Source organism: Carassius auratus, chromosome 50, assembly GCF_003368295.1.
Source record: "Carassius auratus strain Wakin chromosome 50, ASM336829v1, whole genome shotgun sequence".
Taxonomy (NCBI): domain Eukaryota; kingdom Metazoa; phylum Chordata; class Actinopteri; order Cypriniformes; family Cyprinidae; genus Carassius; species Carassius auratus.
Window position 1 is genome coordinate 15,793,791 of NC_039292.1, and position 24,131 is coordinate 15,817,921.

At 40.5% G+C, this 24,131-nt stretch overlaps 2 protein-coding genes across 3 annotated transcripts in view; both read right to left on the reverse strand.

Moving 5' to 3' along the window:
- Positions 1-62: 62 nt before the first annotated feature.
- On the reverse strand, positions 63-10,866 carry LOC113067145 (hepatic triacylglycerol lipase). 2 transcript variants are annotated; one of them, XM_026239420.1, is made up of 9 exons: positions 10,403-10,866; positions 10,020-10,192; positions 9,574-9,753; positions 8,258-8,375; positions 7,723-7,956; positions 6,482-6,727; positions 6,293-6,407; positions 2,450-2,668; positions 63-209 (listed from the first exon to the last, which is right to left on the reverse strand). In XM_026239420.1, exons 1-9 carry the CDS (start codon positions 10,479-10,481, stop codon positions 95-97), a joined length of 1,479 nt encoding a protein of 492 aa, XP_026095205.1. In that variant the 5' UTR covers positions 10,482-10,866; the 3' UTR covers positions 63-94. The 2 variants fall into 2 exon arrangements, with proteins under 2 accessions (XP_026095205.1, XP_026095204.1); XM_026239419.1 differs by having other exon boundaries at positions 10,020-10,195.
- Positions 10,867-11,614: 748 nt separating this feature from the next.
- LOC113067148 (aquaporin-9-like) overlaps positions 11,615-24,131 on the reverse strand; it is a 58,164-nt gene continuing 45,647 nt past the window's right edge. Inside the window, exon 6 of the mRNA XM_026239421.1 lies at positions 11,615-12,578. Coding sequence (XP_026095206.1) covers positions 12,374-12,578 — 205 coding nt within the window. The 3' untranslated portion in view covers positions 11,615-12,373. The remainder of the gene's footprint in view (positions 12,579-24,131) is intronic.

Genomic DNA, 24,131 nt, shown 5'->3' on the forward strand with positions numbered 1-24,131 from the left:
TGTGTTTTATACAGTACCTACATTTTTGTTCAGTTTGAAGATTTTTATGTGAGATTTCATCAGGTTTTGTGCAGAGAGATGTACTGTAAGTGCATTAATAAACCGACTGGGTTGAAGCGCTGCTGTGTGTGTCCGGACAGCGAGTGAACTCCTGCTCCTCCGAGATCCTGAGACGAGACGCTTCACCAGAGACGCCACAGAACCAGCACCTGGGGAACAGTCTTCATCAGAACTACCTTAACACACTGTGACTCCTGTTAGACGCAGTCTCACAGTCCACTAAAACTACAAACCTTTATTCTTTATTCCATCTAGTTCAATAATGTGCTCAAATAACTAACCCTTACATTGGAAAAGAAAATCTAGAACTATAATAGAATTTGAATGATACTGACACAGGTTTGCTGTTGTATTTATTGTAACTCTGAAATCTTGCGAGCACTGCTGTGTCGTCGAATCCCTTCTCATCTGAGAGCAGCTTCTCGTTTAGAGTCTGAACATCTGGCAGCGGTTCATAATGTCTCCGCACTGAATGTGTGCCTTACAGAATGTGCTAAAGGGGTCATGTGATGATGCTGGAAAGAACATTATTTGGTGAAATGAAATGTGTTTATGCAGTTTAAGGTGAAAAAAACCTTTTCCATATAATGTACATTATCGTTTCTCCTCTATGCCCCGCCTTCTCAAACAGGTCGATTTTACACTGCTCTGAAGAGTGAGGTGTGCTCTGATTGGCCGGCTGTCCAGTGCGTTGTGATTGGCTGAACACCTCAAGCATGACTGAAATGTATTAGGGCTCTTAACATACTGTGATGCCTTGTCCAGCCGGAGCGAAGAAACCCAAAGATAAAACCCATTATAAACGTGATCTAAACATGATTTCTAGTGGTGTCCTCTTCAGTAGTAGTTTCCCTCTCAGTGAAACAGCATCACACACAGATTCAGCGAGCGTCCGTGGGGCTTGAGGCTATCACATGTGATGACGCCGCTTCCTCCGGTGAACGCTGATCCAGCGATCCACAGCCTGATGTTCCTCTGTGACCGGCACAGATCTGCTCCAGGCCTGACAAAGCAGATCTCTTCCTCTTTTGGAAGACCAAACAACATAGTTTCCCTCTCAGTGAAACGCACGCGTCTATACAACATGGCGGCAGCTACAAGTTACACCTTCTTTCCGTTCTTATACATTGGTGCGGTGTTACACAGTGATCCACACAGTGATGTAGACGTGTTAGAGTGATGTGTTTTTGGGGAGCGTGGACGGGTCTTAACTTTAATAAAGAATATCTCTTTGGGTTTGAGACTTTAATCTTTGAAACTTTACAGATCTTGTCTTTGCACCAAGAGCTTGTAACACTCCAAAGAGAAAGGAAAACTTGAAATCGTATCATATGACCCCTTTAACATTTGTGTTCTTCAATACAAATATCTATGAATATCCTCAAACCAAGATACATTTACTGAAGGTGCTAAATGAAATTATAAAGTCTTGAAACAATGAACAACATGTTTGATTAAAGCAAGAACAAATATTTACCAGTTGAGGATGAAAACTTGTTTTGTTTTGAATAAAGTTGATTTCTCTGACTCCGCTGGGAGGTATTTGTTCTTGTTTTAATCAAACTCACTTCATTTTGACAGCAAAAGTTGCTTGTTTTTGTCAGTCTTGATTAAAATGTTGCATGCATCAGTCCAAAGGAAGTTTAATAAAAAGTGCATCCATTAAAAGAAAAGTCTCCCACGGCTCCAGGGGGTGAACAAAGGCCTCCTGTAATGCACTGATGCAGTTTTGTAAGAATAATTTCCAAATGTAAAAGGTAATAATCACTTGTATCTAGCTTGCTCTCACTGTTGTAAACGATGTAGTTCTGGGCTGATGACGTATGAGGTCAGCGCTGCGAATGCGCCGCTCAGAAATGACGTACGCGTAAACACAGCACAGAGATCTGAAATAAACACGGGTCACGTTTTAAAAGTACAAAACAAGGATTTAAGAAACGTTGGTTTTCACAGGACCTCCATACATCATGCTCGAACAACTGCTTCTGTGTATAACAGTGATCCCAAGCTTGATTAAAGTGATTATTATGTTTGAATTTGGATATTTTTCTTACTAAAATGCATTGATTCCCTACAGGAGGACTTTGTTCACCTCCCAGAGCCACGTGAGACACTTTTTTAAAGGATGCCCTTTTTATAAAAATTCTCTTGGACTGATGCAGTGCAACACCCGTCATCAAGCGTCATCAAACAGCTTGAAAGATCAAAGACAAATTTTTATATAACTCTGAATTGATTCATCTAAAAGAAGAAGTCATACCTAGGATGACTTCAGGGTGAGTAATTTAAGGCTTGGGTGAACTAATCCTTTAAACGTGATTCAAGAAATGTAATAAGGCAACAGAATATTCAGATGGTTTTTCTGAGACAGTGTTGTGTGGAAACTCACGTCTCCTGCTTCTCTCCTGATTTGATAAGGATCCTCCACACGCTGAGCTCCACGTCCTGATCAGAGCCATTCCAGCTCATGATATTCCTGACGCGCCTCATCCAGCTGGACCAGACCAGTTCATCCTTCCAGACCAGCCGCACGGAGCTGAGCTGACCCAGGTCAGACGATACCACCAGCAGAGACGTGAAGGACTTCAGACCACCACTCTCCTGATGCCTGCAGACAGTGAGAGCTTCATGATTATTCACTCTACTACAACACCAAAATGCAGCAGCAAGAGTTCTTACTAGAACCAGGAAGTATGACCATATTAGCCCGGTCCTGTCCACACTGCACTGGCTCCCTATCAAACATCGTATAGATTTTAAAATATTGCTTATTACTTATAAAGCCCTGAATGGTTTAGCACCTCAGTATTTGAATGAGCTCCTTTTACATTATACTCCTCTACGTCCGCTACGTTCTCAAAACTCAGGCAATTTGATAATACCTAGAATATCAAAATCAACTGCGGGCGGCAGATCCTTTTCCTATTTGGCGCCTAAACTCTGGAATAACCTACCTAACATTGTTCAGGAGGCAGACACACTCTTGCAGTTTAAATCTAGATTAAAGACCCATCTCTTTAACCTGGCTTACACATAACATACTAATATGCTTTTAATATCCAAATCCGTTAAAGGATTTTTAGGCTGCATTAATTAGGTAAACCGGAACCGGGAACACTTCACATAACACCCCAGGGCCGCGGGAAGTAATTTTGAACAGGGGGTGCTGTGAATTTTTTTTTTTTTTTGACAAAAAACCTATGAGCCTATAGGCCTATTTAAAATACATTTAAAAAATAAATACATTGAGATTTACTACTTTATTGTCATATAGACGGTTTCATCGAGCGCACGCGCATGGAAGTTAACTTCCGGTCTGTTGGCTGCAGTGCCTTGCCTTCTACAAACACAGTTAAAGTCAAGGTGATGAGTAGACTGAAGTTGGGCTCAAGTGGTTGTGCTGCGGGATGTGTTTCCCATACGTTTATTTATTTTTTGGAGACTCGCCACAATTTTAAAACTGATCGATTTTCAAAAAGGCTTCGTTGAATAAACATGAGTAACGTTACGTACTGCACTTTTATTAATAATAATTCCTTACATTTATATGTTTAAATATCAAAGCGAGGCACAGGTGTTTTTATATCGCTGTATTTCTGAAAGAAGACTTGCATGTTATATGCCTGATAGCAGCGTATGTGAGCGTAGCTCTGCTTTGTTTACAGCTGTTACTGGGGAAACTTCTATTTCTCGCGCTTTATGTCTATGCTTTAAAACATCTCCTGCTGGCAAATAATGAATTTGCATATTCATTAAGTCCGCCTGATCCACGCAGCAAACATATTTTGTTTGTTATCAAAAATATCTACTATAGAGGGACTTGGCTGTTGTTATTTGTTCTATTTGGAAGTCTACCGGAAGTTAAGTTAGGTCCACAATACGGGCACGCGCAGTAACGTTTGTTTATGTTGTTGCCGTTGAAACCGTCTATACACTTCAGTGCACAGCCAGCCAGGGTCTGAAACACACAGACATCAGTTCTCAGATATGCGCAATGCGTTATTAATCTGAAGCAGAATCAGAATCAGAAATAATAGTTTACTTATCGAAAGAAAACGAAATAATTACTTTCATTACAATTTCAGATAGCCTATACATACATGCAACTTATTTAGATACAACAAATAATATTACAACAAAATATAATATTAATCAAACTTCACAATAACGCTAAAACAATGCAATCGGTTTGGTCAGCTGGCTTGAGTCACTGCACGTTTATGTCACACGCAACTCTATTAACTCCAAAATCTTTTTACGCACACCACAAGTAAATAATCTCTGAATATTTAAGCAATTTGTTTATTGAACAGTTCTCCACATCCATTACGCAAAAAAACACACGCACAGTATAAAGCTTTCTGTCTCCATCTCCAACCTTTTTACACAAACCACAAGGAAATAATCTCCGACTATTTAAACGTTATTTAACAGTTCTCCACAACCATTACGCAAAGAACACACTAACGAAATAATACTCTCCATCTCCATCCCCACCACCTTACAAAAATACTATAGTGTACTACTTACAATTGCTTGGCTAGTCAAAGCTGATCCCACACTTGTTGCCAAAAAAATAAATGTTACAAGCGCGGCAGCACAATGCTCTTACCTGAGCTACATGCAGGGGGGGTGCCCTGGTTACAGGTGTACAAATGTCGAGGTGCGCTGTATTATATAAAGATGAATGTATTCTGCATGGAACGAGCGGGAAACCTCGTTACTCGGCGACCAAACCTGCCTGCCTGACGTTGACAACGTAACTTCCGAACCTGTGTTGATTAGGCCTCAAAATATGAAATTAAAATCCAAAATATACGTAATAGACTGCGTGTGTCAAAATCATTTTCTAAAATATTCATAAGGAATTTATAAATTGTGCAAAATATTTTAATAGGCCTAAAAAATTTTTATCTCCCTCTCGTCACTAAGGGGTGCTGCAGCACCCCCAGCACCCCCACTTCCCGCGGCCATGTAACACCCTATGTACTTGCTACATCATTAGAAGAATGGCATCTACGCTAATATTAGTCTGTTTCTCTCTTATTCCGAGGTCACCATAGCCACCAGATCCAGTCTGTGTCCAGATCAGAGGGTCACTGCAGTCACCCGGATCCAGTACGTATCCAGACCAGATGGTGGATCAGCACCTAGAAAGGACCTCTACATCCCTGAAAGACAGCGGAGACCAGGACAACTAGAGCCCAGATACAGATCCCCTGTAAAGACCTTGTCTCAGAGGAGCACCAGGACAAGACCACAGGAAACAGATGATTCTTCTGCACAATCTGACTTTGCTGCAGTCTGGAATTGAACTACTGGTTTCATCTGGTCAGAGGAGAACTGACCCCCAACTGAGCCTGGTTTCTCCCAAGGTTTTTTTCTCCATTCTGTCACCGATGGAGTTTCGGTTCCTTGCCGCTGTCGCCTCTGGCTTGCTCAGTTGGGGTCACTTCATCTACAGTGATATCATTGACTTGATTGCAAATAAATGCACAGACACTATTTAACTGAACAGAGATGACATCACTGAATTCAATGATGAACTGCCTTTAACTATCATTCTGCATTATTGAGACACTGTTTTCCTAATGAATGTTGTTCAGTTGCTTTGACGCAATGTATTTTGTTTAAAGCGCTATATAAATAAAGGTGACTTGACTCGACTCCTGTTTTATATCCCTCCATCTCCTCCGTGGGAGACCGGTGGGTCGAGCAGGTGTCGCTCATCTCCGTTCCCACGGCTCTCGCCCAGCCCCACTCGTCACGGTTTCAAATCTATAATTTGGTGTAATACTGTGTAGCTAAGAGAAAATATAAGCACAGGCTCATAGGCTTGATGTTTATCCTGCTTGAATTCATAAGTAGGCTACTAAATTTTCATCTGTGAATATTAAATATTTTAACTACATGTTTTCCTTTCATTTCCCCGACTGCAGCCGTCAAATGTGACACATTGTTGAGGCAAAGCTGAAGGATATTTGCGAAAAAGTGCTGTGATGTGCTTGTTTGATAACGCCACTCAGCGGTCAAAAGCTGCAAACGCACTTTGTAGACGCGGCGGCACTCACAGCGGTTAAAAGCTCATTCTGGTTGGCCACCTACTGTATATAGATAGATATTATCTGTTGATAGATAGATATCACTTTAATCATCTCTCTGTGGGTTTTTTAGGTGAATGAGCAGTAATCTGCGGGCTCGCTCATGTACGGCTGTGTTTGCTGGGACTCACAGGATTATGGGTAGTTGTGGGCTCTCTCCTCCGGTCCCCTTGAGTAAGACGGACAGCGAGGCCTCGACGGGCTGGATCAGGTTCTTCAGCAGGACTTTGATCTGGTAGTGAAACACTGAGGAGAGAGTGAGGAGGTGCTATATAAAGAGAAGAGGGAACAGCCGTCTGGACTCACTCACACTCACTGACCTCTGTAGGGCGCCAATGAGCCGGTCCTGAGGTACAGGCCTTCAGCGCTCCTCCCCACATGCTCACGCCGCACGTCGAAGCCCAGTGTGTTGCAGCGCATCTGTTTGCAGTCCAGACACAGGCCTTTGTTGAAGGTGCTGTCATCACGGCAACGGAAGCCTATTATTGGCTGGCTGGTGTTGATGAGGGAGTCGGTGAAGAGATTGAGAGCGCGCTCATGGGCACATCTAATGGTCTTGGGAACACCTATAATGAGTGTCTTTGTGTAAATGACTGTTCACTGCCCGGTGAAGTAGCAGGTGAAGCACTGCTGTGTTTAGTATGATGGCTCTTGCGCTCTGTCTGTCCTGTTTTTAATCCCTGGGTTCATGTAAACATGCACTAGACAGATGCATTCGAGCTGAGTTTGACATGTTTTTGTGGGAGTGCTTGCCATTTAAAAAAAAATAATTAAAGCACCGACGGCCTCCTCAGTCTCTCATAACGCATCATCTCATGTGCAAAACAAGCAAATTCAGACATATTTCTTAAACTTGTTTTCCAGTACAAATACCTAAATATTCTTGAATCAAGATATATTTGCTTGTTTAGAGTTTTATTTCCAGAAAAATGTATCAAAATGTTTTTGCTTAAATTCAAATAATAATAATAATAATAATTTGCTAGTGTAGCAACAAAAATAATGTTTTTTAATTATAATTTTTTTAGCCCAGAAGAATATATTGTTTCTTGTCTTAAGTAAAAACAAACTAAATCTTTGTTAATATTTCATAAAGCACTGCTTAATATTGTACATCAATCAAGCAAATGTATCTTGATTCAAGAATATGTAGATATTTGTACTGGGGGAAAAATACTGAGGAAGTATATCAAGTTAAACTAGATGATGTTGCCTTACAAGCTACCTTAAAATACATTTATTTTATTTTATTTCAGTTAATATTTAATATTTACATTTCAAGTAATGGAAATATTTGTTTGTTTGACATAGTTCAAGTTAATATATAATAATAGTTCACATTTAGTTTATATTCAGTTAATGTATAATGTGCTGTGTGCTATAAGCTTCTGTCATCTAGAATTCCTGATTCAGCTGTTTTTGATTCTGATTCATCTTTTTAAAACACATTCTGAGACGTTTCGTGTAATAAAAACACAAGAACACATCCCGTTTGGTTGGCCTGTCCAGTTCATTATCAGAATTAATGCAAATGAATCATGTCACATGGGTTGAGTCGTACCTTGCAGGCCGTACTGGAAGACGTTGCTGTAAATGTCCAGCATCTGGCAGCCGGGCTGAAAGGAGCCTCCGTTGGGATAGAAGTCCACGTGAGCGACGCTCTGCTTTATTCCCAGTCCTGGCATGAGACTGGAGCCGGTGAAGGTGTGGATGGCGTCCACAAACTGAGCGTCGTCCGGAGACAGTCGGTCAAATGATGGCTGACCTTCAAAGTGCGGCCCGGCTGGATCCAGACCTGCATCACACACACACACACACACACACACACACACCGTCACTGGTCTTTCACTGGCTGGAACAGCATGGGTGTTCTCAGAGTTTCCATCTCTGAAAGCTCATCAGACGCTGGTGGAGAACGCGCGCATCTTTCTGGAAAACACAGTTACTCTGAAGGAAGTTTCAGACTGAATCATGTCAGGATCTTCCCTTCTTCATTCCAGTGATGTCAGCCATTATAAAGACATCAGCGGCTTTCATTTACATCTGAGAAAGTGTGACAGTCGTCGAGATGAATGGGAAGCTGTGTGATTTCTCACCAGTAATGCGGCCCACTTTCCTCAGTCCTCTGAAATGACTTCCTGCGAATCCGGCCACATGTGCTCCCAGACTGTAGCCAATCAGATGGACATCATTCATGGAGAGCTGCGCCACTTCCTGTCGAGAGAGGAAGTGCTGTCTGGACTCAAACCGTTCACTCTTAGGCCCTGTCCACACAAATGTGGTTATTTTTTAAAACCGCAGCTTTTTTTACACCGTTTGTCCATTCGTCCACACGCAAACGCAGCATTAGGTCACTGAAAACAAACTATTTTGAAAACTCCTGCCAAGCTGAGAATTTGAATGTGTGGACATGAATATGTGATGAACATACAGTACACACTCTTCTCACACACTGTGATGATGACTTCCACAGTTATCGACACACTAAATCTAGGGACACTACACTGTTATATTAGCTTTGACATTACATTTCCTGATGAAGGTTCTCTCAAGGTTATGAACAAACGTTCTTCCAGTAACATTAATAGAAAGGTTGTTCAAATTTATCTGGTCTCTAAATAAAGGTTCACAAAAAAATGCAAAAAACATTTTTTATGGACTGTTTTTTTTTTTTATTTTATTTTGGTAACACTTTAGAATAAGGTTCCATTAGTTAATGTTAGTTAATGTATTAATTAACATGAACAAACAATGAATAATAAATTTATTACTGTATTTATTCATCTTCGTTAATGTTAGTTAATGAAAATACAGTTATTCATTGTTAGTTCATGTTAATTCACAGTGCATTAACTAATGTTAACAAGCACAACTTTTGATTTAAATAATGCATTAGTAAATGTTGAAATTAACATGAACCAAGACTTATAAATAGAAGTAAATAAGTTATAATCTAATAAGTAGAAGGATTGTTCTTGCTTAGTTCATGTTAACGAAAGTAGTTAACTAACATTAACTACGTGAACCTTATTCTAAAGTGTTACCCTGTAAGGTTTGCAAAATGATAAATATTTCCTTAACGCTCGCATTTCCAAAATGTTTTTTTTTTTTTTTTTTTACATTTCAAACACTAGACATTTTGGACATTCAAAGAACATTCAGAAAGTTTTCATAACTTAATGGAAACATTAGCAAACCGTTCTAAGATCATAATATTGTTAACTGGGCTCTCTACTTTTGCTATTGCAGAAAATGAGAACACAAAAAATATATTTGTTATCATTTGCATTCACCACTATACAAGTTTACCCAGCTCTGAGGACGTCCACTTTGGTGAACCCTTAAAAATGTTTAGGTTTTTGGACGCAGTGGGTTTGGTTTAGCAAATGTTCCCTCTGAAGACCTTCATTACCTCTAGCCATTTGAGCAGCATGGCCACGTCCCGCCCCACCTGTCTGCTGTTCTTAGCTGCGATTGGATACGGCTGAAGCGCCAGCTTCCTCCAGTCGCTGATGAGCACGTTGACCTGCCCCAGACGAACCTTCAGCGCAGAAGCCAGTCTGAAGATCCACGGCTCCATGAGTCCATTCAGCTGAGAGCAGCAGGAAGAGCTGACGTCATTCACACACAAACATGCGCCAAAACAAAGCCTTTGCCCGTTTCCTCTGTCTCAGGGAAATTCCTGTCTGCTCTGCACGTTTGTTGACATGAACTGAGTCAGTGATGGCTGTTAGTTGTGTAAAGCTCTCTATCTATGGCTCTGCTTCATCAGATCTGACAGAAGCTGGTTTCTGTAGGTTAGGTGTGGTCTGACTGAGCTCTGTTCTTCTGTGTTGTGTTGCTCAGAGTTTCTCTCACCCTCCAGCCGTGTATGATCAGCACCAGCGGGTCGCTTCGGTTGTAGGCGCATCTGTGGAGGCTTTCGGACCGGAATGGGACCACGGTGCAGGTCTCCTCAAAAACGTTCCCCTCATAATACAGATGGAAGCTGGACTTCAACACCGTCTTTACAGGAGGAGCGCTGTGAGGCTCTGCTAAAATTAAACCCAGATGTGTAATTTCAGAGCAAGAAACCCCATCCCACCACAGCGTCCTGCGGCTTTCAGGACTTTCTGTGGCAAACATTTAAAGAGCTTCTCTGAGAACATGCAATTATACGGTGAAGTTTGCCATGTAAGTCTAAAACAAGAGCTCCATCATATGGTGTCAGCCGGTCGGTGGTTCAGGAAACATGTTCTTACCTGTGAAGTTTGCGTCTCCTCTCACAGACGCTGCGGCAGCACTCACGAGGAGCAAAGCACTCAGGACTCTCATGATCATCTGGAGGGTTCAGGAGGTTCTCCGGTGGATCTGTGTCTGCTCTTCTGCTCGAGGACGGAGTCTGACTGAAGTGAGAGAGAGACGGGGCGGAGCCTCAGTGACTGTCTGCTCTGATTGGCTGCTGGTTCTGGCACCGTTTGAAGACGGATACAGTGGGTTAATTGGAAAGACAAAACCTGCCAGTAAATGTTGAGAAGTTTTGATTGATCTCCGTTAGATGAGTAAATGCCTCTCCTGCATGAGAGCTCCTCATGCAGATGTGAGAAGAATAAAGTCTCAGATGTGAGAGGAAGGGCAAGGAGCACATTTCAATCTTGTCAGGGTCTGAATGAGCGTCTGATGATTGTTTTACTGGAAATAGATCATAACTGTCACTTGAGATCAAACCAACGCTGGTCTCAAACACACTTCCAGAAACGTTTAACTTTATCACACTTACTGAAGTCATTTGACATTGAGCAAGAAATTATATTCCTTGAAAAAGTAGTTTTTAGAAAAAAAAAAAAAAAAACATTTTTACTAAAAGTAATACTAACCCTAACTATCATGCACTGCTTTAAAACAAAGTTTAAAAAAAGTAAGAAAAATTAAGTAAAACTTATTTTCAGTTTTAAAACTAGAGGCAGTGGAGGCACAAACTGAAATATCATTGGTCATGCACACTTTGACTGGCCATCTCCACGTCAGAGGAGGAGCTTCAAGAAAACACAATTAAATAAAGCACATTTGATGACAAGTCCTTCTGTTGTTAAATGACAAACTAGCTGGACCAGTGTAATCTGGACTGAACACGCAGTTTAATCACATTACACAAAGTCCTGTGTTAAGACTAAAAATAAAAAACAAAACGGAAATTAAATGAACTGAAAAACTAACAAACACATACACTTAGTAAATAATTTATCATGAAAAAGTTAGACAATAATTAATCAGACATAAACACTAAAACTAAATTAGAAAGCCATGTAATAACCATTAATAATGAGAAGATGACATTGTTTATTCAGAGACGCTGCTTCAGTGTTATGAATGTCTTCATCTCTCAGTAGACAGCAGCAGATTTCTCCAGACGAGCAGAATCACATGCAAACATCTGATGCGTGTTTGGAAGCAAGACACATCTGCCGTAAAAGTTCGGCAAAAGTTCAGTTTATTTCAGCAAAACGCACAAATACACAGTTGAAGTAGCAGGATTTCATTACAAAATATCTACTTTTTACAAAAAAAATTAAAAAACAAAGTCAATAACTGAGTTGACAAAAATTGACTTTTTTTTTATTTTTTATCTTCAAACACAAGGACATTAACAGAAACATAAATATCATAGACATTATATGAATGACAACAAGGTGAAATAAGAGTTCAATTTAACATGAAAACTCAACAATGGTGATCTAGAGGAAAATCTTTTGCATCTCTTCATGACCAATGCTAATCTCTGCCGTGAAGCATTAGATTCACGCGTGTGACGTGATGGTCATGCTCAAACTAGCATGTTCGTCAGGTGCTTTCATGATTAATGTCGTCAGTCATTGTGCTTTAATCTGGATAGAACTGCTGACGGGGCGATCCTGGTGCGGTTCCATCACTTTAAAGGAATAAACAGCCATTGAATCGATTGTTCTGGGTCCAGTGTAATATTGACCCATCAGCAAAATACAATCAGATGTTATGTGCAGTGGAAGATTATGGGACAGACATGAAGCTTGTATTTAGTTAAAGCACTTGAATCAATTGGTTGTAACCGGTTAATTATTTGAGTTGTGAAATGTCTAAATGAGGTGGATGAAGGTCGCTCATGTCACTGATGAGTTTACTCCTGTAAACTGTGTATGAAAATGAGTTTACCGGCTTTACTTGGTCACAACAGGAATTCTACTGGTCTTGGGTTTCTAGCTCATGTTGATCATCTCATATTTGTCCTTCAGGCTGCTGTCCTCATCTTCCTCCTCGTCCTCCTCTTCCTCAGGTTCTTTGTGAGATTTGTCATTGTGGTTGGAGTGATGAAGCTCAATCAACAGGAAGTAGATCACAGCACCGGCAACGCCCCCTACCAACGGCCCGGCAACAGGGATCCACCACCAGTAATCTGCAGTGCTGCACACACACACACACATACACACACACACTACTATATCACTGAACCATTATAAAAGATCACAGAATTATCACAATATAACAACGAATCATTATAATATACCACCAAATCATCATATCACTCAATCATCACTAAACCATCACAATATATCACTAAAATCACCACAGCACAGAAGCATCACAATATATCACATTATTAACATAATATAACACCAAATCATTAAAGAGGCCTTGAACTGACTTATTTTTACTATTTTCTGAGGTCCACTTATTATGTAATCAAGATTTTTATGTAAAAAACCCCCACCATAATTCAGAAGTAATAGGTTATTTCTGTCCTGATTTGACCCCCTCATCTGAACGCTCTGATTGAATAGGTGTGGCGGATTGTAGACCCGGAAGTGAACAAGCACATGATTGGCTAAAAATGTTGTTTATTTAACAGCTACATCCTTCAAAGATCGATACTGCTATGATTAAGATGAAAACTGCATAAATATTCACTTCATATCAAACGATCTGCAATAAAAGACAAAGCAATAGTGATCACTAAATAAAAACAGTTCCTCACACTCGTGTGGTGTGACATTACTGTCAGATCCAATATAGTCACACAGTATCATCTTTTAGTTTCACCCTTTCTGAAAAGCATGTGTTGAATTGTTTCTTCAATGAACGAGTGAGTGTTGGTGAGTGTTCACATTCCTCCGCAAGCGCATGTGAGCTCAAGCTTTAATTTAACATTAATTATAATTTAACATTCAACAATGATAAGCCATGGTTTACAGCAAAACATTTTCATCAGGCCAAAGAGGATGTCTACAGAAATGGGGACAGGGTCTTGTACAATCAGGCCAGGAAAACATTGAACAAAGAGATTAGAGCGTCTAAAAAGACCTACGCTAAAAAGTTAGAAGACCAGTTTACTTCCAACGACTCAACTTTAGTGTGGAGAAGACTGAGAGCCATCCCTAACTACAAGACACCATCCCCTTGCACTGAGGCTAATCAACGGCTTGCTAACGACCTGAATGAGTTTTATTGCAGATTTGAAACCCCCATCACCCATTCTGACCATCTCCCTACACAACCATTAACACATCCTGCAATCCCACCCTCCACACCTCCTGCTCTTCAAATCTGTGAAGATGATGTGCGCCAGGTCTTCAAGAAGAACAAAAGAAGAAAAGCACCAGGCCCAGATGGTGTTACACCAGCCTGTCTGAAAATCTGTGCTGACCAGCTGGCCCCCATCTTTTCACAGATCTTCAACAGATCCCTGGAGTTGTGTGAAGTGCCTTCCTGCTTCAAACGCTCCACCATCATCCCCATTCCAAAGAAACCCAAAATTACAGGAATTAACGACTACAGACCTGTGGCTCTAACGTCTGTCGTCATGAAGTCGTTTGAAAAACTGGTTCTGGCTTATCTGAAGGACATCACTGGACCCTTACTGGACCCCCTGCAGTTTGCTTACCGAGCAAACAGGTCCGTGGATGATGCAATCAACATGGAATTGCACTTCATCCTGCAACATCTTGACAAAACAACAAGATCCACACAAGACTTATGTGTGGATCCTGTTTGTGGACTTCAGTTCGGCTTTCAACACCATCATCCCAACAGCCCTTCAGACCAAACTGGCCCAGCTCTCTGTTCCTAGCTCTGTCTGTCAGTGGATCACCAGCTTTCTGACAGATAGGCAACAGTTAGTGAGACTGAGGAAATTCACATCAAACAGCTGCTCCACCAACACTGGTGCCCCTCAGGGATGTGTTCTCTCCCCTCTGCTCTTCTCCCTGTACACCAACGACTGCACCTCTAAAGACCCCTCTGTCAAGCTCCTAAAGTTTGCAGACGACACTACAGTCATCGGCCTCATCCAGGACGGTGATGAGTCTGCTTACAGACAAGAGGTTGAGCAGCTGGCTGTCTGGTGCAGTCTTAACAACCTGGAGATGAACACGCTCAAAACAGTGGAGATGATCGTGGACTTTAGGAGAAACCCACCTACACTTTCCCCACTCACCATCATGAACAGCACTGTGACTGCAGTGGAGTCATTCAGATCCCAGGGGAACCACCATCTCTCAGGACCTAAAGTGGGACAATCACATTGACTCTCATTGTTAAAAAGGCCTAACAAAGGTTTTACTTCCTTCGCCAGCTGAGGAAGTTTAACCTGCCACAGGAAATGCTGAAACAGTTGTACTCAGCCGTCATTGAGTCTGTCCTGTGTACTTCAATAACTGTCTGGTTTGGCTCAGCAACAAAATCAGACATCAGAAGACTAGAGAGAACGGTTCGGACTGCTAAAGGATTATTGGTACTCCCCTGCACACCCTTCAAAAACCGTATACATCCTGAATGAGCAAAATGGCTCAGAAAATCACTCTGGATCCCTCACATCCAAGTTGCCCCATCTTTGAACTGTTGTCATATGGCCAGCGCTTCAAAGCCACAAATACCAGAACAGTCAGGCACAAGAACAGTTTCTTCCTGTTCTATTATCATTTATAGCCCAATTGTTTATACACTTATTTATTTTATTTATATGTTTCGGTGTGTTGTTGTCTCTGTGTACTGGAAGCTTATGTCACTAAAACAAATTCCTTTTATGCGCAAGAATACTTGGCAATAAAACTCTTTCCGATTCTGATTCTGACAGTGTTCTAGGTTATTACATGAAGAGGTTTTAGGTCCAATAATTAAAACCTGTTTTTGTTTTCAGAATTTAGCAGTAAGAAATTACTTTTCATCCATTTTTTTTATTGACTATGCATTCCATTATTTTTTCAAATTGGTATGTTTCGCCTGGCCAAAAGATAGAGCTGACTGTCATCAGCATAACAGTGAAAGCTAACACTGTGTTTCCTGATGATATTTCCCAATGGTAACATTTAAAGTGTGAAAAGTAATGGCCCTAGTACTGAGCCTTGAGATACTCCATACTGCACTTGTGATTGATATGATACCTCTTCATTCACTGCTACGAATTGATGGCAGTCATATAAGTATGGTTTAAACCATGCTAATGCACTTCCATTAAGTGGAATGCCAAGAAAGTTTTCTAGTTTATGCACAGGAATTGTGATAATAAAACTTCCTAATCCTCGGGAAGAAGGAGGCGGGAACCGGCGGACAATCAAACAGAAACTTTAATAATCACAAAATAAACACAAAACCGCGCACCAGCCCCTCACGGACGACTGGTGCGCTCAAATAAAACCCAAAACACAACTAAAATCCCAGGCCTGGTCCTCTCTCGTCCTTCACTATCATAGCTCCAGTTTTATATCCTTCCATCTCCTACGTGGGACTCGAGACCGGCGGTGGGGCGCAGGTGTCGCTGATTTCCCAATCATTCCGCCGGCCTCACTCCTTGTTCCCACGTCCCTCGGCCCCGCTCCACTCGCCACAGGAATGTTGTGGTCAATAGTGTTGAACGCAGTGCTAAGATGAAGGTCATTTGTAACTCTAAGGCAGGGATAGGCGACTCCGGTCCTGGAGGGCCACTATCCTGCAGAGTTTAGCCCTCATAAAAATGAACCTGCCTGTATCTATCTAGTAATCCTGAAAACACTGATTGCCTTGTTCAGGTGTGTTTAATTAGGGTTGGAGCTAAAGGATCAGATCGGAGTTGCCTATCCCTGCTCTAAGGAGAGCAGTCTCAAAACACAAGTCGTGTCTGCTCAATTGTGATCCTTCCTGCAAAATAATTATCTGTATGAAGAATTTCAGTCAGGTTTCAGGCCCCACCATGGCACAGAAACTGCACTTGTCAAAATTACAAATGACTTGCTTCTTGCGTCAGATCTAGGCTGCATCTCATTTCTAGCTGTACTTGATCTTAGTGCTGCGTTCGACACCATAGATCATGACATACTCATAGATCGATTATAAAACTATACAGGTATTCAAGGGCAGGCTCTAAGATGGTTTAGATCCTACCTGTTTGATCGCTACAACTTTGTTTACTTAAATGGGGAGTCATCTCATTTATCACCAGTAAAATATGGAATGCCACAAGGATTTGTCCTAGGTCCTTTGCTATTTTTAATATACATGTTGCCCCTTGGCAATATTATTTGAAAATACAGGAGTTACGCTGATGATAATCAACTATATTCAACTATAATCAACAAGACCAGATAAAACTTCAAAATTACCTAAGCTAATAGAGTGTGTTAAAAATGTAAAAGACTGGATGAACAATAATTTTCTCCTATTAAATTAGGATAAGACAGGTATTACTTAATAGACCAAAAAACAGTACACAGAATCTCGTAGATTCCAATTTGCAACTAGGCGGACACTGCCAAGCTACGAAACATGTTTTCTGTTTCTGATGCAGAAAAAATAGTTCATGCATTCATGACCTCTAGAGTGGGCTATTGTAATGCACTGCTAGGGGGTTGTCCTGCATCTTCAATAGAAAAGCTATAGGTAGTCCAAAATGCAGCAACTAGAGTACTTTCCAGGTACAAGAAAATATGATCATAGATACTCTGTATTGGGGAGAGTTTGCTATTTTCCCAGTTGACCCAAAATCCTAGCAGGCTGAGGTGCCGGAGCACCATGTACATTTGCTCACACAACTAATCCCGACTGTGCTAGTATAAGCCAACCATCGAGTTTAGGATGCAAACACCCTGCTCTCTGAGGGGAACAAGAGCCGCCTCCATTGCTTTCATGGAGACACTGGGAGAGAGGGACAGCCCAAAAGGGCAGAACCTTGTACTGATATGCCCGTCCTTTAAACACAATCCACAGAAATAGTATTTGGTGATCTTGGGGACAGACTGTAGCATCTGCTTAGGACCATGTACGATAGTTTGGGCTTCATATCTTAGAAATTCCTTTTAGCCTTCAGACATTTGCTTATAAATCGTACACATTGCCACACATTATACATTTATATGGGTGCTAAATTGCCAAGGGTTTTCCCCCCAAGATCAAGATGATGTTAAACAGCAACTCTCAGCTCCTCCATATCGGACTTTAAACACAGATATGTAAATGACCCTCAGGGCCAGACACCACGGCCTAACTGACCAGTAGACCACCTCCACGCTTACAAATACACATAACACACACACACACACACAAAGACATTTTCTTTATTTAGACTACAATTAATCAATTACAAATGTATCTGGTATATGCATGTGTAGTGTCTTAGTATCAAAATGAACTGCTCTTTTTTCGTCAAACCATGATGTACTCTATGTGATTCTGAAATTCACCATACTATTTGTACCATATTTTGGGTAAAACTACACCAATTACTCAGCACAATCATAAAGCATGCAAATGAGGTGTCACTGGGACAAAGAAACACTTTCCCGCTGAAACTATATGCCTTGTTACTGATCAATCTAACCAAAATGGGTTAGGACACCAGGACACTTTGCTCAACAACTACAGATCAATGCAATAACCACTAATTTACTATTTAGATGTGCTTCTAGGACTGTGATCTCCGCACGCAAAGACAGGAGCATTGACCACTGTCACTGTTGTGAAGTGGATGCAGCTGAACTTGGGGGTATGCCGGGTGAACTGAATCGCGTAGCTGAGGCTGATAGTCTGCAGAAGCCCCTTGGTAATATTATTAGAAAATACGGGATTAGTTTCCACTGTTATGCTGATGATACTCAGCTAAATATCTCAATGAGACCAGATGAAACTTCTCAATTATCTAAGCTAACAGAGTGTGTTAAAAATGTAAAAGATTGGATGACAAATAATTTTCTCCAATTAAATTCGGATAAGACAGAGATATTCATTATTGGACCAAAAAACACTACACAAAATCTTGTAGATTACAATCTGCAACTAGACGGATGTACTGTTACTTCCTCTACAGTCAAAAATCTGGGTGTTATATTAGACAGCAACTTGTCTTTTGAAAATCATATTTCCAATGTTACAAAAACTGCATTCTTCCATCTTAGAAACATTGCCAAGCTACGAAACATGTTATCTGTTTCTGATGCAGAAAAGCTAGTTCATGCATTCATGACCTCTAGACTGGACTATTGTAATGCACTTCTAGGTGGTTGTCCTGCTTCGTCAATAAACAAGCTACAGGTCGTCCAAAATGCAGCAGCTAGAGTCCTTACGAGGTCAAGAAAATATGATCATATTACCCCAATTTTACAGTCTCTGCACTGGCTACCTATTAAGTTCCGTATCAGTTACAAATTATCATTAATTACCTATAAGGCCCTAAATGGTTTAGCTCCTGCGTACCTAACTAGCCTTCTACCACGTTACAACCCATCACGCTCCCTAAGGTCACAAAACGCTGGACTTTTGGTGGTTCCTAGGATAGCAAAGTCCACTAAAGGAGGTAGAGCTTTTTCACATTTGGCTCCCAAACTCTGGAATAGCCTTCCTGATAATGTTCGGGGTTCAGACACACTCTCTCTGTTTAAATCTAGATTAAAAACGCATCTCTTTCGTCAAGCATTCAAATAATGCATCTCTTAAATTGTGAGTGTAGTTGCATCTGATCAAATGCAAATTCTTATTCATTAGCTTGGGTTAAACTAATTTTAGTTTGTTGGATCAGCAGCTATGCTAATGATGTCTCTATGTGTTTCTCTGTTTCTGCTGGGATCTTCATCCGATGGTAAATAGGATTTACACAAGCTCCAGTCTGGATCCAGAACACCTGAGAAGAGATGATGCTGACCCTCAGAGGACCTCAGATGATGCTAACCCTGAATCAACAACAGAACTAACTAATATTGCTACATGTGTGACTGCATCATATAACAATTATTCATTAATAATATTAGTAATGTTCATCGTCTAGCTGACTATGTCTTGTATAAGTTTTTCTAAAAATCACCACTATAAGCTACTACTAAATATTGTAGAAACATAATAAACTTGAATTGAATTGAATTGAAGCCAGCAAGACTGGCAGGGACGCACTAGCCAGGCACCCAGATACCGTGCAAGTGGGAACAATGAAACCACAGCTGAACCTGAATTGCTCTTTCAGGGAAATGCTCTTTTAGTGCTGAGGCACACAGAGGAATGGCCACTTGCAGCACAATAGGAGGTAGTGCAGCCTAAGGTGTGCAATCTACTCGACACAGGAACGACGACTGTGGAAGCGCCCTATTGCCAACACCAGAAGCTTCCAAGAGCGTGTGGAACTTGTAACTCACTGAACAGACTTGGATGGAGCAGAACAATTTTGTCGCTCTGCTCCGAAGGGAAAAGCTGGTATGCATTTGCACCTTCTGCCTTTTTATGCTCACACTGTAATGAGCTGCAGCTGGTTGAAATAACTGCATGCCAATGTGCATTGGCTCATTTAGTTTACACTCGAAGTAGATTGATCTCTCGAAGCAAGATCCCAATTGTTCACTCAACAACGTGACGTTGAGAGTGACTGATGAAAAGGAAATTACTGACACTGGCAAAGAAGTTGAAGGGAAAGGGGCTGTACCTGAATGAACATCTTGAAAAAAAAAGAATGTTGATATTGCTAAATGTGCACACATTCTGAGGAAACAGAACAAGATACAAGCTACATGAACAAGAAATGCTGATGTGATGATATAGCTAAATGTAACACATGAAGAAGCCAAAGTACACACAATAAGAGAACTTGAACTTGACCAGTACAGATAAGTAAAGACACATAATAAGAGAACATTATGAATCTATTATCACACGGATCATGAAATATATTAGATAGAAAATTATGTTGACCAGGAAAACCACTTTTTTAATCATGTAAATAATCATTGTTGTGAGTATTATACGGAAAAAAAGTTATAGAAAAGTGAAAATGGAACTAAATAGTAGAAGTCTTTATAAAAATTTCTTAGTAAGGATTATTTGTGTCAGTTTAATAATTTAACGTGATTGCTGTGTCAGAGACTTGGCTGGATAATGAGAAAGCACATGATGTTGAGTTGGAAGTATATCATTTATTTACAATAAACAGAGTTAATAAGAAAGGAGAAGGAGTTGCTTTGTGTGTCAACGTATCAGATGCAGTTTGATTAAAAATATGTCAGTGACTATAGATAATATTCTGGAATGTGGATTTCTTGAGAGCTACACATTCCAAAAAATTTGGGACAGGTAGGAATAAGAGGCCGGAAAAGTTAAACGTGCATATAAGGAACAGCTGTAGGACCAATTTACAACTTAGGTCAATTGTGAACATGATTGGGTATAAAAAGAGCCTCTCAGAGTGGCAGTGTCTATCAGAAGTCAAGATGGGCAGAGGATCACCAATTCCCCCAATGCTGCGGCGAAAAATACTGGAGCAGTATCAGAAAGTTTCTCAGAGAAAAATTGCAAAGAACTTGAAGTTATCATCATCTACAGTGCATAATATCATCCAAAGATTCAGAGAATCTGGAACGATCTCTGTGTGTAAGGGTCAAGGCTGGAAAACCATACTGGATGCCCATGATCTTCAGCTCTTAGACAGCACTGCATCACATACAGGAATGATACTGTAATGGAGATCACAACATGGGCTCAGGAATACTTCCAGAAAACACTGTCGGTGAACACAATCCACCGTGCCATTCCCGTTGCTGGCTAAAACTCTATAGGTCAAAAAATAAGATCATCTAAACATGATCCAGAAGCACAGGTGTTTTCTCTGGGCCAAGGCTCATTTAAAATGGACTGTGGCAAAGTTGAAAACTGTTCTGTGGTCAGACCAATCAAAATTTGAATTCTTTTTGGAAAACTGGGATGCCATGTCATCCTGACTAAAGAGAACAAGGACAACCCAAGTTGTTATCAGCGCTCAGTTCAGAAGCCTGCATCCCTGATGGTATGGGGCTTGCATGAGTGTGTGTGGCATGGGCAGCTTACATCTGGAAAGGCACCATCAATACTGAAAGGTAAGTTCAAGAACAACATATGCTTTTTGGAATCGGGTTTGTACAAAAACAAATGTAGATTCTACAGCGTCTAATACTTCAGTTTAATCCATTGCACCCAAAGATAAACTGCAGTGCTTTACAAATCGAGCGCAGCATTTGTTCAGTCAGGCCACAGAGGCATAGGCTGTGACCAGAGGTGGGTAGTAATGAGTTACATTTACTTCGTTACATTTACTTGAGTACATTTTTGGGGTAACTAATACTTTTGGAGTATATTTAAAGAATAGTACTTTTTACTCTTACTTGAGTACATTTTTTGGGGAAAATCTGTACTTTTACTTCGTTACTGTGGGCCACGCCCCTCTCGTTACTTTATCTTAATGCGATTAATGTTATAAATGCTTCAGTTTATTCCAAACGCGACGTCTACTTTTTTCTGGGCAAAGAGCGATGCTCATTCACAAATTGTTCATTATTTTGAGTCAATTCTGTTCAAAGGCTTGATCAAACCAATTGGCAAATGAGTGAATTGGTTCATGAATCAGTTTGAATGATTCGTTCAGTTCCCTGCAGTGTGCGCTGAGCGTCTGAAGCGGCTCACTCAGTTTTAACATTTAAGAACATCAGCAGCGTTGAAAACCTGCACTGAATTGAAAGCAAATCTGCAAAGGCTATTATTTGTTAGCAATAAAGATCTTTATTAGATGAACACAGCGTGTGCTGTCTACGGTTTAACAGGTAATAACTTAGGCTACATTCGATTACAGTTCACGGTACCACTATGACATTAGTTTGTTGTACATGTGATCTATAACAGAAGGGAACCAAGTTGAATGCAGCTTCCAAAAGACAAAAAATAGCAGATTAAGATTTTATGAATTTTAATACAATCACACCGGTGTGAGTACATTCAGCGAGTCATATCATCAGCTGCTAAAATTCAGATCTGTGTTCGCTGGCTGGCACTGAGCCAGAGATAGATGCGTTTTTACAGCACTGTGCATTATAACCAATCACACACGATTCTGATGAGTTATGAATGCATTGGCCAATCAAAGGTGTTCAGATGAGTCATCATTAAAATGCCTGTGCTTCCTTCACTCCACTTTCTGGCAAATTCTCTCGTCAGAAACAACAAAGTGCAGATGTGTGTACGAATCTGTAAATAAGATATTGATTTCACAGTGTAATCAGTTTCAGTGATTTTAATGGGAGTTTCTGAGAGTGACTGAACTCTAGACTGTCAGTGAAAATGATCTTTGATAATGTAAATGTAATTTGCTCTCTTTCTGAACAATGAAAGATTAGTAGCAGTTTTTATATCACATTAATTTTCAATGTTAAATTCACATTTAATATAAAGTCAGTCGTATTAAAAATATGTTATGGCATGACACCTATATCTGTTAATTAAGTCAACAGACAGGGTTTTATAATAAATTACATAATTAGGCTACTTTGACCATTGCATATTATCATTATTAACAATCTGAAATGTGAGAATCGAGATATATCATTATATAGTTCATGCATCTGGGAATGTTCTAATAAAAAAGATAAAAAATAATAATAATTTGCCAATATGCTGTTGTGGCTGCTGTGTGTCACAAGACGACCCCCATATGCCTTGACACAATTAATTATGATATTTCCACAATATTTATGCTTACAGAAATATACTTCTGCGTGCAGACAGAAGAAGATCCGTCAATGTGCATTTGGTTCGTTATGTTCAGATGTTCGGTAACTTAATGGTCATGTGAGGAGTTTTCACTCTTCTCTGTGTCAGAGGTTATTCATACATATATATAATACATACTTTAAAATGTAACTTATTTTGTGATGCAAATCCCAATTTTCATCAGCGGTTACTCCAGTTTTCTGAGTTATGATCCTTCAAAATATAATTTTAATATATTGATTTATTACCAGTGCTGGAAACAGTTTTGCTGCTTACTATTTTTTTGGAACCTGTGACATTTTGTTTAGGATTATTTGATTTATAGAAAGATAAAAAGAACATCACTGATAGTAAATCAACATATTGGAATTACTTCTGAAGGATTATGTGACTTTGAAGACTGGAGTAAAGGCTGATGAAACATATACATTTATACACACACACATACATTACATACATTTTATCTATATATCTAAATAAAAATAGGCTCAGTATATATGACCTAAAGTAACGTCTTGGTTATGTATGTAACCCTCGTTCCCTGAAGGAGGGAATGGAGACGTTACGAATGGGATCTCGCCCGAAAGCCCAATCACCTTCGAGTGGTACAAAACGAGCCATTGGTACACAAAGTACCTTGGTCTGCGGGATTTGCATCATGAGCTCCGCCCCGCAGAGTGGGTATATAAGGAGCAACGTGAGCAACTCGCATTCAAGTCTTCGCTGAGGAGCCGAGCCAGTGACCCTGCCGTTCAGCGGAACAGCGATGTGGCATGGGGACGTAACGTCTCCGTTCCCTCCTTCATGGAACGAGGGTTACATACGTAACCAAGACGTTCCCTTTCACGTTACGAATGGGGTCCCTTACAAAACGCCACATGGCTGTCATCCAGCGACCCGTGTGAGTGATAGCACCCTGTCGTGAGGCCAGCACAAGTGAGGGCCTATAGCTTACACAGAATACACTGGGTGGCATATTCCAGCTGGACGTATGCTAGC